Below are 15,495 nucleotides of genomic sequence, written 5' to 3' on the forward strand. Positions count from 1 at the left end.
ATGATCGTCGGTATTTATTACTCAGATATAATGACAAGTTGTTACCACAGAGAACTTTTGCAGACGCGATCAGTTCTAAGGATAGTTCATACTGATTCTCCTTAATACAGTCAACCACTCATTCTTGGGGATGTTGAAGCCTTGGTCATTTAGCCATAATACTGTTACATGGACCTTCGTTTTGTTGCCTCTCTCCATCAAGATCAGACCAAAGATCATGTAAACTGACAGGGTGCTTGGCAACATTGTTTAGGCTAGGTGCGATAATGTTGAGGCATTCACGATAATGTTGAGGTATCATGGCATGCCCTTGTTCGGTGGACATCATAACCACAGTGTCAATATTGCCGGGCACTACACATTAAAGGAATGCTTTTGGCCTTGGTGGAATGCAGTCGTAAATTTTTTTTTAAGATTCGTCAGACTCGATGTGAAGTTTTTTGGACAGATTTGCTAGCACCCCTTACGTCTACCGGTTTGTTGATGCAGTGTAATATGGTATCATAATTTCACCCAGACAAAATGAGCCACAAGTCACCTTCTGCTGTGCAAACTAAATGAAACTTCAACGTCTGTTATCCACATAATATGGAATTTCATCAAGACGCCACATTGGGCAGTTCACCAAAACAGAGGCCAGTTTATTCTTTCTAATGCAAAGTTGAATTTTTTTAAAAAGAACAAGAACAAATTATGTGAACATTTATTTTGTGGAATGCGGTTACAAAATTGGTCACGTGACTTGCACCTCCTGGTATGGCCCCATGGGCACTGTTCCAGTGCTTCACCAATTCAGTTATCCAAAGTTGGCAAAAGACTCAAAACACGAAAGCAGACTTCTCAGTTTAACATTTCAATTCAAGGGGAGGGTAATTCTCACATAGGACTTTTTTCTACCCAATTGAGGATTCAAACAAATTAATTGGAGAAAAAGAAACTTACACATAGTTGCAGTCCAAACAGCCTCTTTAAATGTGAAAGATTGACCTATTTTGTCAAATCAGTGCAGTGGCCCACTGTTATTATCATTATTATCTTTTTTGACATTTCATTGTTGCGAGACATTGTCGGGACCTCATTTATCACCGCATACTCCTCCCAGTCGCTGTGATGAAAAACAATTTTACATCAGCTGTCATAGGGTAGGGCTTTTGTCGATGTCCCTTTTTTTTTATCAAGCAGTGCTTGAAGAATCCTCCAGGGGTATGGAATGAGGTGTTCAAAAATAGAAGAGCAAAGATCGCTATGGGCCAATGTCAACCCTTGAATTGATTTGCCCTGGTAGTTTAGTCACAGTGAATGGCAAAGACATGTTATGATTAATGTCGAAGGCTTGTCAAATATCTTGTTTTTTTCTCAGTGGCGATGGCCTCACATCAGTGCAGATGAACTTGAAGAGCTTGTGGTTTCAAATGAACACCGCAGTTCTTCTTAAATGTCATCTGTTGTTATGTTGTTTATTTACAGGCTAGTCCCAGTGAGTTGTGGCGTGCTGCATTACACGTGCAACAGTGTTCATGTGAGACTGAAACGCGCCGCTAGTCAACTGACTTGTCTGTACCACAAAGTTACTGGCGCTTGTGAAAATACCTAATGAAGAGGAATCTTGTTTGTCACTAAAGCAGTAACTGTAATTAAGTTCCGTGTGAGCAGTGAGTAAAGGGATTAATGTTTAACAATGATTGGCCATTCTTAATTTTGGGGGTTTTTTTGTTTTGTTTACGTGCTTTTGTTTGTTGGTTGTATTGTTTACTGTAGCATAAAGTGTGATTATTCTTTTCCATCACTTCGCAGAGACCCACCACTAACGAGCAGAAACGGGAGTTGTTTTTGGAATACCTCAAGCAGAAGTACCCAGAGCACTCAGGCACAATCGAAATGGCCAAAAAACCTGATCAGGTGAGTTTTGACTTGTTTGTATGCTTTATGTACAAGTACGTAGCGCCAGCCAGCAGCTTGTGGTGTGCAGCAGCGCCAGCCAGCAGCTAGTGGTGTGCAGCTAGGTTCGGTGCGCAAGGCACATTCTGATGCAGGCCCAGTCTGTCTCTTCAATACTGGGCCCAATTTCACAGAGCTGCTTAACGGTTGCCACAAAAGTTGTGCTAACTTTAGCAGAAAAATTTGCTTAAGCACTGTTTCACGGTGGTGCTTAGCGTGGTTGTACTATAAACATATTAAGGTTGTGCGCGCATGGAGATTTCTATTGTTATGTCGCTAAGTTTAAGCAAAATTTTTCCTGCAAGGTTAGCATGCCTTTGGCTGTGCTTACTACTTACGGTCTCCATGAAATATGTGGCACCTCTGTCAGCTGAAATCGTGTGCTAAGCAGCGCCATGAAATTGGGCCCTGCTGGGGGAGTATTTGTGTATAGAGCCAGTAAGGAACAAAGTCTTGTACCCATTAACTAGCTCTGAACATCTTATGGATGGAAATTTGTCCAGGAACCCTCCTGAATCGTCCTCAATCCAATACTTTGCAGAAAAACCATTGACACATTCCAAAAACAAATTAACTCCAAAGCAAGTTATTCCACCGGGCTATTCAATACATCAAGCCAGGCCATTCATTGGCTGTTAGAAGCGAGGCCGCTGTCCTCCATTATTATCGGTCCCACTCCTAAAAAAAAATTGGGGGGTAAAGATTTTGTCAATGAGGGTCATTGATGGGAGGGGTTGGCACTGGTTCCCTGTGCACATTCCAGCAGAAGGATCTATGGACCTTTTTCCTATAATGTCACAATCGTGCTGGACCATGATGTGTTGTGATGGTAATGAGTGGATAGTGTTGTGATGGTAATGAGTGGATAGTGTTGTGATGGTAATGAGTGGATAGTGTTGTGATGGTAATGAGTGGATAGTGTTGTGATGGTAATGAGTGGATAGTGTTTTGATGGTAATGAGTGGATAGTGTTGTGATGGTAATCGACTTATTCAAGATCAACTAGTCAAGCATGCAGCATTCATATGTGCGCTTGTACGTGGTGGAAGCTGCCCATAGGAATATATGCGATCACCGGGGCCACAGTGGTCTACGCGTGGTGGTATTGTTTACGTTTAGCGCAATCCAGTCTCGTGGGTGAAAAAGGTCCATAGGGAATCAGGGCACCGCTTCACTCCTTTGCGCAGCTGCAAATGGCTGAGGAGCTGTCCTGAGTGTTACATCGAGATCGGTGTGCCCCTGCCTCATTCCTCGGCATACCATCAAACTGATTCCCTGGACCACTTATAACCAAATGTTGACACGCGTTCATCAGTGTTATGTGACATGACCCATAAACACATCATTGGTCCCATTAACTGTGAATGATTACTCACCCCCCCCAACCTCTACCCCCTTTCCCTGAGGAATGACCCTCAGCTTAGGTCTGGTGCCCTCCTCCTAGCTGAGTACATGATCGGTGATTGATGATGTTGCTCGGAAGTTGGAGCTGTGTGGGGTCTAGTCTGCATATTTCCATTTCTATATTTTAAGAAGACAAAAATTGAGAAAATGGGAGAGTTGCTGATCAGAGCTTTTGAATGAAAATTAAAGGTTCCCTGGAAAATCCATCTCTTTGTCGTTTGGATATGTGCTGAACTTTCACCAAGCTGAAGCAAATTCATGTGTTTTTTTCATTTGCCTTGTTACAAAAGGTTCCTAAATCATACATAGGCTGCCTGGAATAACTGATTTTTTTTATTTATGGATACACATGTAGAGTTTTAGTACCCGTTTCACCTTTGATCTGCACATGTACATGTTGGGTGGGCACTGACTACAAATGTTGCTTGGAGCTGTGTGGGGTCTCAGTCTGCATATATCAAATTCGTTAACAGACAAGATGGAGAAGTTGTTGATCAGAATTTTGAATGAAAATTAAAGGTTGGAAAATCCATCTCTTGGTAGTGTGGGTATGTCCTGAACCTTGTCTGAGTCGAAGCAAATGCTTGTTTTGAATTGTCCTTGTCAAAAAAGGTTCTTAAACCATGTGCAGGCAGCCTTGAAGTACTAAATTTTGTTACTTAAGGATATACATGTATATACACCTACAGTTTTACTACTTTTAGTACTTTTGGTACCCAGAAGGTCTATGTATAAAATGACAAGATCCTACTCTTCAGTTACTGCACATTTCAGTTTACTATGTTCTGCACTGAGCTCTTTGCTGTAATGTACTACCAACATGCATCATCATTCCCATTCATCATAGATGCCCTAATGGTCCATAAACAACCAGCCCTCTCAATCTGCCGCCCAGTGCAAGGTGTTTGCACCAACAGAAACAAAGGCCTTAGTGTAAGGAGGAAACCGCAACTTTCGACCTGGTGTCACCAGGCTGATTTTAAAACTACAAATCATTCAGTGGGCACTTCTCAATATCAGGAGGGTAGTAAATTCAGTCATCAGGTAGTGTGGGTTGTCACCATTATGCCCCTTCAGGAATATTTAGGCAAGGATGTCTTGAGATGCCAATGAGATGTTGAAAAGTGACCACAGCCAGGTTGTTGCTTGACAGATGGCACCGATTTATATATTTTGTATTGCACTGTATTCAGTGTGATATATTTTGTAGTAGTTGTTTCTGCTACTGTGTGAAAGGACAGATTTTGGGGCTTGAATTTTGATGTTTTGATGTCAAGATCTTTCAGACTTGATCAAAGTGAAAGAGTAAGAAAATTAGGGAGTTTGAATCATGGAGCTGAAAAACAGATGGCTGTCCGTCAGTTTTCTGTGCTAAAATAAATCTCATCACAGTTCAGCAAAAGGAACTCTGTCTTGAGACCTACCAGTACATTACTAGCAAATTTTATTTTAACAACCACGCAAAACATAATTCTGCTTAACAGAGAAAAGGCTCAGAGTCACAAAGTGGATGGTTTCAGTTGCGTCTTCAGTAAGCAGGCCTGCATTTCCAGTGCAGATGTAAGATCTTTGGGGGGGGGGCTTATAGGATCCCTTCCCCCCTCAGCCAGGGTCCAGGAAATGCCCGGATTACATCAGGGAGCACAGTGCTTCCCCGCCTGCACATTCTCTAACAGAAGCAAACTTGTCAGGCTTGGTTCAGTGAGCTATCGTACAACGTAACGGCTTAATATGCTCTAGCATGCAGCTTAGCCGAGGATCAACTGATTTCCTCTTTTTTAATAATGCCTCCCAGCACATTTGTGTATATGTGTGGTATCAGCCCTTCAGTAGGAAGTCTGGCATAGGAGTGTTTCCTTTCTCCAAACTACTTGTAGCAGCACTGCTAAAATGTGACCGGCTCTGGAAAAATGGGTAATAAGTCGTCAGATTCAGGTTATGAGTTTTTTTATATGGCTGGATTCTGTACATCAAAAGCTGCAATTTGATACATGAATGACCCCTGTAGTGGGCTGCGTTCTGGATATATACAGACATTTGTATATCCACAGTTTTGGATTCAATAAAAGCACTTGTAGCGCTTGCAAACACAATGCTATGTAGGATTTCATCAATTTTCATCTTTATTCATCAGTATCCATGTTTGTAGTCACAAATTCTGGAAATATAACTATTATAGAAAGTATTAAACAAAAAAACACAAAATCACATTTTTGAAGAAATATTGCCCTCTAAAAATTGAACAGGCCATAACATGTTTGGGCATTGCACGCGACTTACATGTATTACCCTTTTTTGCAGAGCGGGTCACAACTGTACTTGGAACACACCTAGATAACAGTTGCTGTTATGTTACATTACTACTTTTTAATTGGTGTTATTTAATTCGGTACTACAAGTCTTGGTTTGCTGCTTTCAAGCCTTTGGTCTCTGTTCATGAGTGGACTTTTGTTCCTGATCCGCCCCCCTCTCCCTTCAAAATCAGGATCCACCTCTGGACTGCAGTATAACCCCACCTTACATGCATCAGAGACAGGTACCGTACATGTTGGAACTGGAAAGCCAATCCACAAGTTGGCCTGGGTAAAGGCCTATGGGAATTGACCCTGGGTCACAAAAGCAGTAGCGCTGCATGTACCAACCTGGCAACCTTATCAACTGTCTTGCCGCATTTAGCTGCCAGAGGTGGCCTGTTGTTTCATTGCTTTTCAAACATAGTGATGTCACCTCAGTGGGAACATATCTCATGTGTGCACAGGTTCCTGCACCATTTTCCTGTTATGTACAGGGTTTGCATGCGGGTCGGCACATGCACAAGCCCAGGTGATCGATTAACACCCTACCCAGCCATCTCTCCTATGTTGGTGAATGGATGCTTCTAGCTAGAGTGGATAATCGGAGTTCAAAAATAGCTTTTCACAGCTTTACCCTCTGAATGTGGTTCGTTTGTAAGGACCTTTTCCATTCTGATTGTGCTTACAGAGTTCCACAAATCCCTACACTTCCAACATCCTCAAATCTAGGGATTTTTCACTTCACCACAATCAATCATGACAATACCTGACCAAGTCCAGCCGAGTTCATAGAGCATTTTTGAAATGAGTGGATTCGGCTTAGGCTTTGGTTTCACTGGTTCCAGCCATTTTGAAGCAGTATCGAAATCACATGTTCAAGCTCTGACTGGAACCAGCAAAACCGAAGTCTAAGCCGAATCCACTCGTTTCGAAAACGCGCACAGTCACCTACCAAGGAATGTCCAATTGCAAACATTGGCACCTTGGGTCGCACTGAGAGACTTCCATCTTAATTACAGAATGGAGGAAATGACCGGGCGGGAAAACAAGAACTCGCATGCAATGAAGGCGTTCTGTGCATGTATACCTCCCCCAGGGATGAGTGGGGAAAGGTGTTTCCCCTGTATTGTGTGGAAAGGCAGTAATTATGTCGTATCCTGTGCTTTCTCAGTTGGCTTGTTTTACATTTCTAGAAAGAAGAAGGGGTTCATTATTTCTGAGATAGTTGGAAATGGCTGAGAGATTTGTGTTCATTATTCAGATAGGTAATTCTTTTCATTGCAAAACTGCTTTTGTGAAAGGGAAAGTGGATGGAAAGGGTGATATTTGTCAGGATTTTTCCTCAGTGGAGGATTTTTTCCACCAGGATTTTACAAGCAGACTCTTTCAAAGTCTAGAAAAATCCTGAGTTTACCAGAACTGAATATTGAAGTACACAAGAAATGGGTATTTTTAAGGGGTGCCTTTAGGTAAACACAAATGTATACTGGAGACCCCACAATGCTGTCGTTTGTGGATGTTTCATTTTCCCCTAACCTGACCCCTGTAAAACATAAATGCCCACATATTTTGCAATTGCCCTGCATCTGACGGACGGAATGGACAGTCACCACATTTCTTGTTTGGCCCCGTGTATCGTGGCACTGGGTAGCACCAGATTGTCTGATAAGAGAACCTGGGTTGGATGGCTTGATCAATAAATCACACAGCGAAGAACATGCTGGGGCTTCATCCAGGCGTTGGGTCTAGAGTTTAAGTCTCACTGGTTTCAAATTCTGTACAATGAGAAGAGATGCCTGTAGCTTACGAGGGCCCCCCCCCGTTTGGACTTGGTTGAACCAGAGCAGTAAACGTGGCTTCAAATCGGATAAGACAACAATAGAAATGCCCTCTCATAGAAAAAAAAAACAATGGTTTGGAGGGCAGTGGGACAGTAGACCTAAAACATAATGACAGCTGTAATGGCAGTGTAGTGGGATGGTATCCATGGAGTCCTCTTTAAGAAAGCGCACGTGTAAACAAAGCGTTACTTCATTATGTTTTAGGTCTATTATTTGAGTGGGTGGGTTGGAGCAACAATGTAAGGATTTTATTAGTTGCCTTTTCGTAACATGGGGAGGGGACCAGTTACTCAGACCCTTTGATGTGCTTGAAGGTCAAGCACAGTCCTTACTGTATTTTAGCACAACTTTTCTGCCAACCAGCAGGCAACTCCTTGAAAATGTTGCTTTGGTCCAATTTCATAAACCTGTCTGTGCAGAAATTTGCCCAGCAAAGGAAATGTTCCCTTAGCAGAATGGAGGCTACCAGCCAAAATTTCAGCCATTCATTATCTATTGTTGCTGGTTCCAAGCCGTATGTCCTGTGTAGCATCTGTGGCATTGGTACCCTCCCATAGCATCTGTACTGAAGAAAATATCTTTTGGGGGGGGAGGCGGAGTTTGTCAGTTGCCCTTGTTGATGGAATTTTCTATTTGCAGGAGTCGCTGACTTTTTCCAACGGCTTCTATGACGACGATGGCACCATGTCCGAGATGGACACCCAGGCTACAGGTTTCCAGCGAGGGGTGCGAGTCCGAACCAGTCTGCCAGGCTCTCGGCCGTTGGTGAACAAATCCAAAGAAAAACCACTGGGTAGGTATCTGGTCTGCTGTTCTTCATTGTTGGATAGTTGTAGAAGAATCCGGTGACCGGGGTAACACCATCACTGGTCATTTGCAGTGACCCCCACCAATGGGGGTAAGCATTATGCTGACCACTGTATGTTGGCACTATACAAAAACACTGTGTTTTGCCATTAAAGGAGACTATTTGGAATTCTCTGGATTCATTAAAAAAAAAAACAACTGCCAATGATAAAATCCTTATTTGGCATTTTGTGATGTACAGGGTAGTCAAAATTTACTTGGTGTTTTCTGTAGAATTTCCAAATATGCTACATGTTCATTACATATTTGAACAACGCTCAGAATTCAAACAATAGGGAGACACATTTTGCTTTTGTCCACTTCTTTATTTGGCCGGAACTGGTTATTTAGTAACTTTAAAAACATAAAGTTTCAATGAAAAAGTGCCCCCTTTTGCAAATTCTGGGTGTCCCCGCCCCCCTTTTTGTAAATGCTGGATTCGCCACTGCTGAAAACTCGTTTATTTCAGGCCTTGTGTACCTCATCTACATGAGTGAGACCAAGCGGGCCCTGATGCCTAACGAGGTGACCGGCATGGACACGGTCAAGGCCCTCTTCGTCCGGGCTTTCCCCCGTAAGCTCACCATGGAGATGCTGGACAACCCTCAGAGGAAAATCTACATCCGGGACAACTCCAGCGAGATCTTCTACGAGCTGGAGAAGTTAGAGTAAGTCGGATCTTAACTGACTTGATGCGTTCTGTGGTGTGTCAGTTTTCCAACAACAAAAAAAAGTTTTTTAACAGCTATTCTACAGGGCCGTACTGATCTCCGAATTCATATTTACAATGCAGACTTCTGATGTGTCTTTGTTGCTTGGCTGTGACTTGAAACTACATACACATGACTCTAGTGGAAGTGGCTTCAGCTACTACCATGGACTTGTGTGTAAGTTTGAGCCGCAGCCAAGTAATTCATGCTTAGCCATACTTGGCAGTCACTTGTCACAGTGTAGAATGCTTGTACTACCTTGTGTCAAAGAGGGCGCTGTTACAAAGTCACATTTACACAGAAACATTTCACAGAAGTTTATCTTGGATTTCATTGGTCACTTTTGAACTGTTTCGTGCAGTGAGGTCAAAGACCGAGTGGTCTTAAAGATTTACGAGCCCGGCTTTGTCGAGGAAACCCCTGTTAACATCCGGAACTCCACCTCTACTCCCTTGGACCTCAACATCTGCTCAGATTCAGAGCTCGCCGACATTGAGCTCCCAGATTTCCGAGAGAGGAGCTACAAGACGATGGGGTCCAGGCCCACTGGAACTGGCCAGGACCGGTTTGATCCACTCATGAAGCGGCCAAACAGCACGACCCCCATGGAGATGGGCAGTAGGAGAATGCATCCCCAACAGGTAATTATCACCAGCTAATTATAGAATCAATACTCAGTGGGAACCTGCCAGAACCAGTGGGAACCTGTCTGAGCCAGTGTAATTCCACCCAAAAAATTGACTCCCTATTCATAGTACCTAAGTAAGAAAATGAGCAACCAGTTTGATCAGCATGACTCCAAAGCTCGTTTCTGGGTTCTAATAATAGAAACTAACCTCTCTTGAAGTCATTTGTGACTAGTGTAGTAAGACGGAGGTGCCCTGTGATACAATTGAACTCCTGGGCCTAAGATATTGCTCGGTAAATTCTTATACTGATCAATTATTTGCTAAAACCCAATTAGAGTTAATATACATCTCACAGTGTTTTGATTGGTGACCAGGTTTTACTGAGTAAATGATTCTTCTAATGCTTAATAAAAAAAAACTTCTCCAACAGTTCAACAAAATAAGGCCTAGTTTTCCAATAAGATCATGTCTAATTTCTTGTTCAGTTCTACACCCTTGCTTTTATTTCTTATTAATCAGTCCATTCTTGATGTTATTTTAGGGAAGACCCAATACCAGTACACCCCTCCGTTCCCCGCCCAACAACGAGCCTTTCCAGCGAGGTGCCCCAGAGCGTTCCACAGCCCCCGTCCGTCCCTCTTCCCAGGCCCCCTTCCCCAGGGGCAGCCCCCAGCGCCTGAGCAGCAGCACCACCCTCCCTCGCCAGCAGCATCACCAGCAGGATGGGCGGAGGACGCCCACCAACGGGCGGAGCCTGACCATGCCCAGGCCCGGGGAGAGGGGACCTGTGCACCGGCCCCACCCTGAGCACGGCAGACAGACAACAGCCATGAGTAAGATTATAAGCTCGGCATTATATTCTCATCACTTTAAGAGGAGGGTGCAAGATAAAACAGGCAGTAACTTGAGGTTTGCCTGGAGGTTTTACAGGGTTTTCTTGGCTACCACCTCCCGTTATCCCTTGTTTAACTTTGCATTCTTTGCTAAACCTTTATTCCTGATGCAGTGTTGCTTAGGACCCTTCCTAAATCCTCCACAATCTACATCACAAGAGAAGACCTAATACATAAGGAAGCCATTTTTGATCCTGTTCCCTGAATCTATCACATTTAATGTAATATGTCAAATGGGGTGGTGCCAGACCATTTTGGGTTCCGCGTCTCATTTTCTTTTTTTCTAAATGTTGCTTAATTAAAACATTTAGATATAATAAATCACAAATTTTAAATTATTCATCATCTTAAAATAAAATGAATCTGTAATGAAGTTTATGTCATTGCTTTCATTGTTATTTGTAGGTTCCTATTGAAAAAAAAATTAACCTTGCTTTCAATTCAACATGGCCAACTTGAAAATAAGGCCAATTCAGTGGCACACTCTGTAGGCCTGCAGCATGGAATACTGATATCCTCATATATCCTATGGCATGTCTGAAAACCTTTGCGTTAAACTTTTCTAGGAACATTAAATGTCCCGCAAACACTTCCAAAACCTCTCAGAGGATTTATGAAGGATTTAAAGCTAAACCGTCAGTATTGACTTAATATCATTGAATGAAATGCAATCTTTGTAATGTTACAATTGCCTAAACCTGAGCATGGAAGTAAAGGTATAAGTTTCCCCATCTGTAATGCATGTTCTGTGAAATCTGAGAGAATGACAAGACAGTTGTTGAAAAATTACCACAGAGGTTTATTTTTTATGCCCAATCAAATGTAAAAAATTATTTGCAAAGTAATCATTTCATTCTGGAAGAGAGTGGTTTCTGTGTTGGTTCAGCACTGGGGTCTTGGATTCACATCACCGAATGATCAAATGTGGTTTGATTGCTGAAAATACTTGTTTGTGTCTACAGTGCCTGGGCCGGGGCCAGACCCATCTAGGCATCCACCAGTAGATCGACATAGGGACCCCCACCACCCTCAACAGGGTGGGGGTGCTCGCACCCTGGAGCGAGGCATGGGCCCACCCAGGGGAACCCCACAGCGGACGCCCGACCCCCGGGATGGGCCCAGGGGTGGAGTCCCACCTCCCCAGCATGCCAGGGACCCACCATACAGGGACAGCCCAAGAGGCCACCCCCCACCGTCACAGCAGCAGGGAGGTGGGGGGAGTCCCGTTAAGGCCCCACGGGGTGAGATGCGGACGGACGGTCCACCATATCCGCGGCAACCACTGCCTCATGAGATGCAAGGACGACCCCCGAGCCGGAACTCAAAGTAAGTCGCTTTCATTGATATTTCATCACTTTAAAAGGTGACTTATCTCTTCAGCTAAGTAATTACATGTTCGTTTTTTGCCACGGTCAAGGAGTAAAAATGGACCTAAAATGAATGAAATTTCATTTCATGTTATTATCTGCCGGTAGTTATCATGAATATATCGATGTCTTGCTGGAACACCATAGTAAACTAGTCCCATGAAATGAATGTAAAGTCACCAGTTCAATAATAGACAGAAATCTTGAGATTAGGTTTGCTGCAGTTCAGTGGAAAATGAAACTCATTAGGACTCATTTTCGGAGTCCGATCACAATTGATCCAGGTCAGTCAGGTTCATTGATCTGTGATAATGACAGTAGAAACTTTATCTTTCAATTGTAGTCAAGGAATGAGGCAACCACCTCCGAATCACATGCATCCTGGCCCCAACAGACCCCACGACAGAACCATGGACAGAGCTCATGACAGAACCATGGACAGACCCCGCGACAGAAGCATGGAAAGACCTCGTAGCACACCTCCACACCGCGTTGAGCATAGAGGGCTAGGACCCCCACCCATGAAGCATCCTCACCCCCCTCAGGCCAACATCAGAGAGGTTGAAGCAAGGATGGTCAGACAGGGTCAGATCTCATCCACGTCACCACCTGGAGCAGAAACCTCGTGAGTGCTTCATGTTTCTGAAATTTGTTTTTTCTTGACAAGAAGTGAATGACCTTTAAATACTTTGTTGGGAACATCTAAATCAAAATGATAAACATGTCCCGAGGCTGTCACAGATAGCTCTCAAAGATGGTCACCATCCATTCTGTTAGGCATTCAATTTCATTGGAATTTTATGACCAGTTTAATATTCTTTGAAATAGTGCAAAAGTTTTTGTGCAAAAACACCTCTGAGACTCATATTTGCATCTTATAAGGAGAATGCTTCATCAGTTTTCTAAGAATAGATCTCTAGTGTTTAAGCTGTTGGGAGACAAACATTTAGCAGTGGCTGCTTTTCCGACTTGTAAGCATTTTTCAAGCATTCCAGTTTTGTTGGGTTTGCAAACTGCTGTGCCACATGTGATTTTGAGAAATCCTTGGTTTCACTCCCAGAAAGAAGTAATAAAGCTTGGATGCTGTAATCTGTCCCCATCTTCCACCCCCCCCCAAAAAAGTTGGATCTGCATTTTGACAGGTGCAATTCACCTATCTCAATCATTACAAGTGTTTATTCCCCCCCCCATTCCCAAGGGAGAGGATAACTGCCATGGAGCAGCAGATTGCCAGCCTGGCCGGTATGGTACGCTCGGTCCTCAAACCAGGCGAGCAGCCTCCACCAGGCCAGCAAACACCACCACCACCTTCACAGCAGCAGCAGCAGGTGGCCCAACAACAACAGCAGCAGGTCAGCTCTCCGCAGAGACAAGTGCAGCAGAGGGCCATCACAGATCGATTAGTCAGCCCTGTGCAGGTAAGAACCCAAAAGTTGCGAATTCCTCTGGGATGTAAACAGCGACAGCCAAATTTTGTCGACTGGTTGACTTGATTCATGCTTGCAAAATTAGAATACTGCCGAGTCTTAAACTTTGAACAGGCCCTGTAAAAAAGGGGTGTGCTTGGAGCTTTCCAAAAGAGAACAGCAACGCTACAAATTTTAAAACTTTTTTCGCCCCAAACTTTCAAAATCCACTGCGAGGTTCTCATGATTTTGGAGGATTGAGGAAAGTGGAGTTCAGTTACTGCTTCTTCAAATGGGATTTGGTGGACGTTTAATACTGGAAGGTGCTATTTGTTTCTCTACGTAGTACGGAATTTTCAAGAATTAAGGAGAGTTCCTTGGAATACCTAGGTGTGTGCTTGCAGTTTAAGATTCATCCCTGTGGTATTGCACCACCATTGATTTATCCAACTTGTCTGGCAGACCCCAAACCGTAGTGGGAGTGAGCTGACCGGCCTGAATGAGGAGGTTATCCGAGCCACGCAGAACCAGAAAACATTCACAGCTGTGGATAGTTACCGGGGTAAGTGCTTTAACCACTTCGCCATGTTGATTCTGCTGGGCCAGGTAATTTTTCATTTTCTTTCTGTTTTCAATATTCTTTAAAAAATTCATAACTTCATTAATTTACTAGACGTTTTATGCACCCATTTGAGTGACTGTCTGGTGGCTACTCTAATCGGACAGACAACATCTATTGAAGCCCGAGTATTTCAGCCAGGCCTGCCGCCTTCTAAAAAGAGCCCAGATTGTGCGGTGTTATGTAACTTTCTTTTGTTCCCGAAACTGGCACAGTGCACTGCTGGCGTCTCTTCAATAGGGGCCAGATTAGCATGCAGCGGTATTATATCGCTCATCACTGGAGTGCTTTTGTCTCCAGTGGTAATCCGCTGGCATTGAATGCCACAAACAGTGGTATAATCATTCAAAACAATGACGATTTCCTCCACTATTGACAACTGAAAAAATGTTGGCTATTCCCAGCAGCTCAGTCTTCTGTCCCGGGTACGGTCTTTTGTTACAAGGCCCAGCTCTTTTGTCTGGCTTCAGGTTCCCCGGCTTTGTGTATAAAGCCTTTCTGTAGAAAGCCGGGTACCCTGACACGAAGTGGTTAATAGACCAATCCACTTGGAGTAGAGTACTTGCCATAGACCTTGCCATTAGCCTTTTAGAAGAATGGCGAACACAAAAGGAGGGTGCAACTGAGTATTGATTTACACCAGACCAGTCAAGAGACTGTTAACACGGTCTTATCCAAACACCACTGAATCTAATGCCGTCTTCCTTGTTTGTTTTTGTCAAGACGGAACTGACAGTCAGTCAGTGACCCCCCAGCCAATGTCGGCCATCAACACCAGCGAGCTACGGGAGACCACGCTGAACCTCAAGCATACCGTCCGTGACCTGAGGGATCAGCTCAAGCAGATACGCAAGCTTCAGCTCAACATGGTATTGCATAAGTCCTCCCACACAGCCATCTTGGTCTAGTTCTCTTTTCGGCTTGAACAAAGATGACTTTCCAAATGTTTCTCAAGGGCACCGGGCTAGTTTGGGACAGAGATTTGTCATGTTATTTTCAAAAGATTCCTTGTGTTAATCATATGCCTGCCTTACCCCTCCTCAGGTCCAGGACATGAATGTGGCCTTCAGGGCCACCAACCGGAAGGTGCAACTGGCCTTAGAGGCCACGCCGGCCGGCAACGAGCACCCCATCAGGGCACTGCGGACCAGAACCCACCAAGACTATTTGAAGTACCAGATAAGCAGAGACAGGCTGGATAAACAAATCAGGTACTGCAGCTCAAGCAAACTCCCTGAAAATCCCTGGATTCTCCCTTTTGAAATTGTTTATAGCCACTCGTATGGTTGTCATGTTCAGCACAAGGTCAGATGTGTTTATGACTGTATTTAAAGCCGTCGGCTATTTCTACCTATCTACAATAAGTGTGGGTCAAGCACTGACCAATTTTACCAAAAAGATTTCATCAAATTTGTTTGACAAGGTCCCTTTTTGAAACCACCCGTAAACAGTTGGGTCCTCAAAATTTGGCTACCTTTCTGTAATTCTATCAGTCCCCTTTTCTGTTGTATGGCAAACCTAGTTTACAGATACATGGACACACCAGTA

At 43.8% G+C, this 15,495-nt stretch overlaps 1 protein-coding gene across 15 annotated transcripts in view; it reads left to right on the top strand.

Annotated features, from left to right (window-relative positions):
- The window catches only part of LOC110976468 (SRC kinase signaling inhibitor 1-like), a 90,391-nt gene that overhangs the window by 57,530 nt on the left and 17,366 nt on the right, over positions 1-15,495 (top strand). For 14 of the 15 annotated variants that reach the window (XM_087147724.1, XM_022229738.2, XM_087147723.1 and 11 more), the window contains 11 exons: positions 1,795-1,899; positions 8,117-8,270; positions 8,793-8,991; positions 9,395-9,674; positions 10,204-10,495; positions 11,518-11,881; positions 12,266-12,547; positions 13,121-13,340; positions 13,791-13,890; positions 14,671-14,816; positions 14,992-15,158. In XM_087147724.1, the coding sequence (XP_087003850.1) occupies positions 1,795-1,899; positions 8,117-8,270; positions 8,793-8,991; positions 9,395-9,674; positions 10,204-10,495; positions 11,518-11,881; positions 12,266-12,547; positions 13,121-13,340; positions 13,791-13,890; positions 14,671-14,816; positions 14,992-15,158 (2,309 nt within the window). Of the gene's footprint in view, positions 1-1,419; positions 1,653-1,794; positions 1,900-8,116; positions 8,271-8,792; positions 8,992-9,394; positions 9,675-10,203; positions 10,496-11,517; positions 11,882-12,265; positions 12,548-13,120; positions 13,341-13,790; positions 13,891-14,670; positions 14,817-14,991; positions 15,159-15,495 lie in introns of those variants that run through there. The other variant, XM_022229739.2, reaches the window with a different exon arrangement.

The sequence above is a fragment of the Acanthaster planci genome, linkage group LG17, assembly GCF_054643075.1.
Source record: "Acanthaster planci isolate LZ-2023a linkage group LG17, COTS_SCS, whole genome shotgun sequence".
NCBI classification, from domain to species: domain Eukaryota; kingdom Metazoa; phylum Echinodermata; class Asteroidea; order Valvatida; family Acanthasteridae; genus Acanthaster; species Acanthaster planci.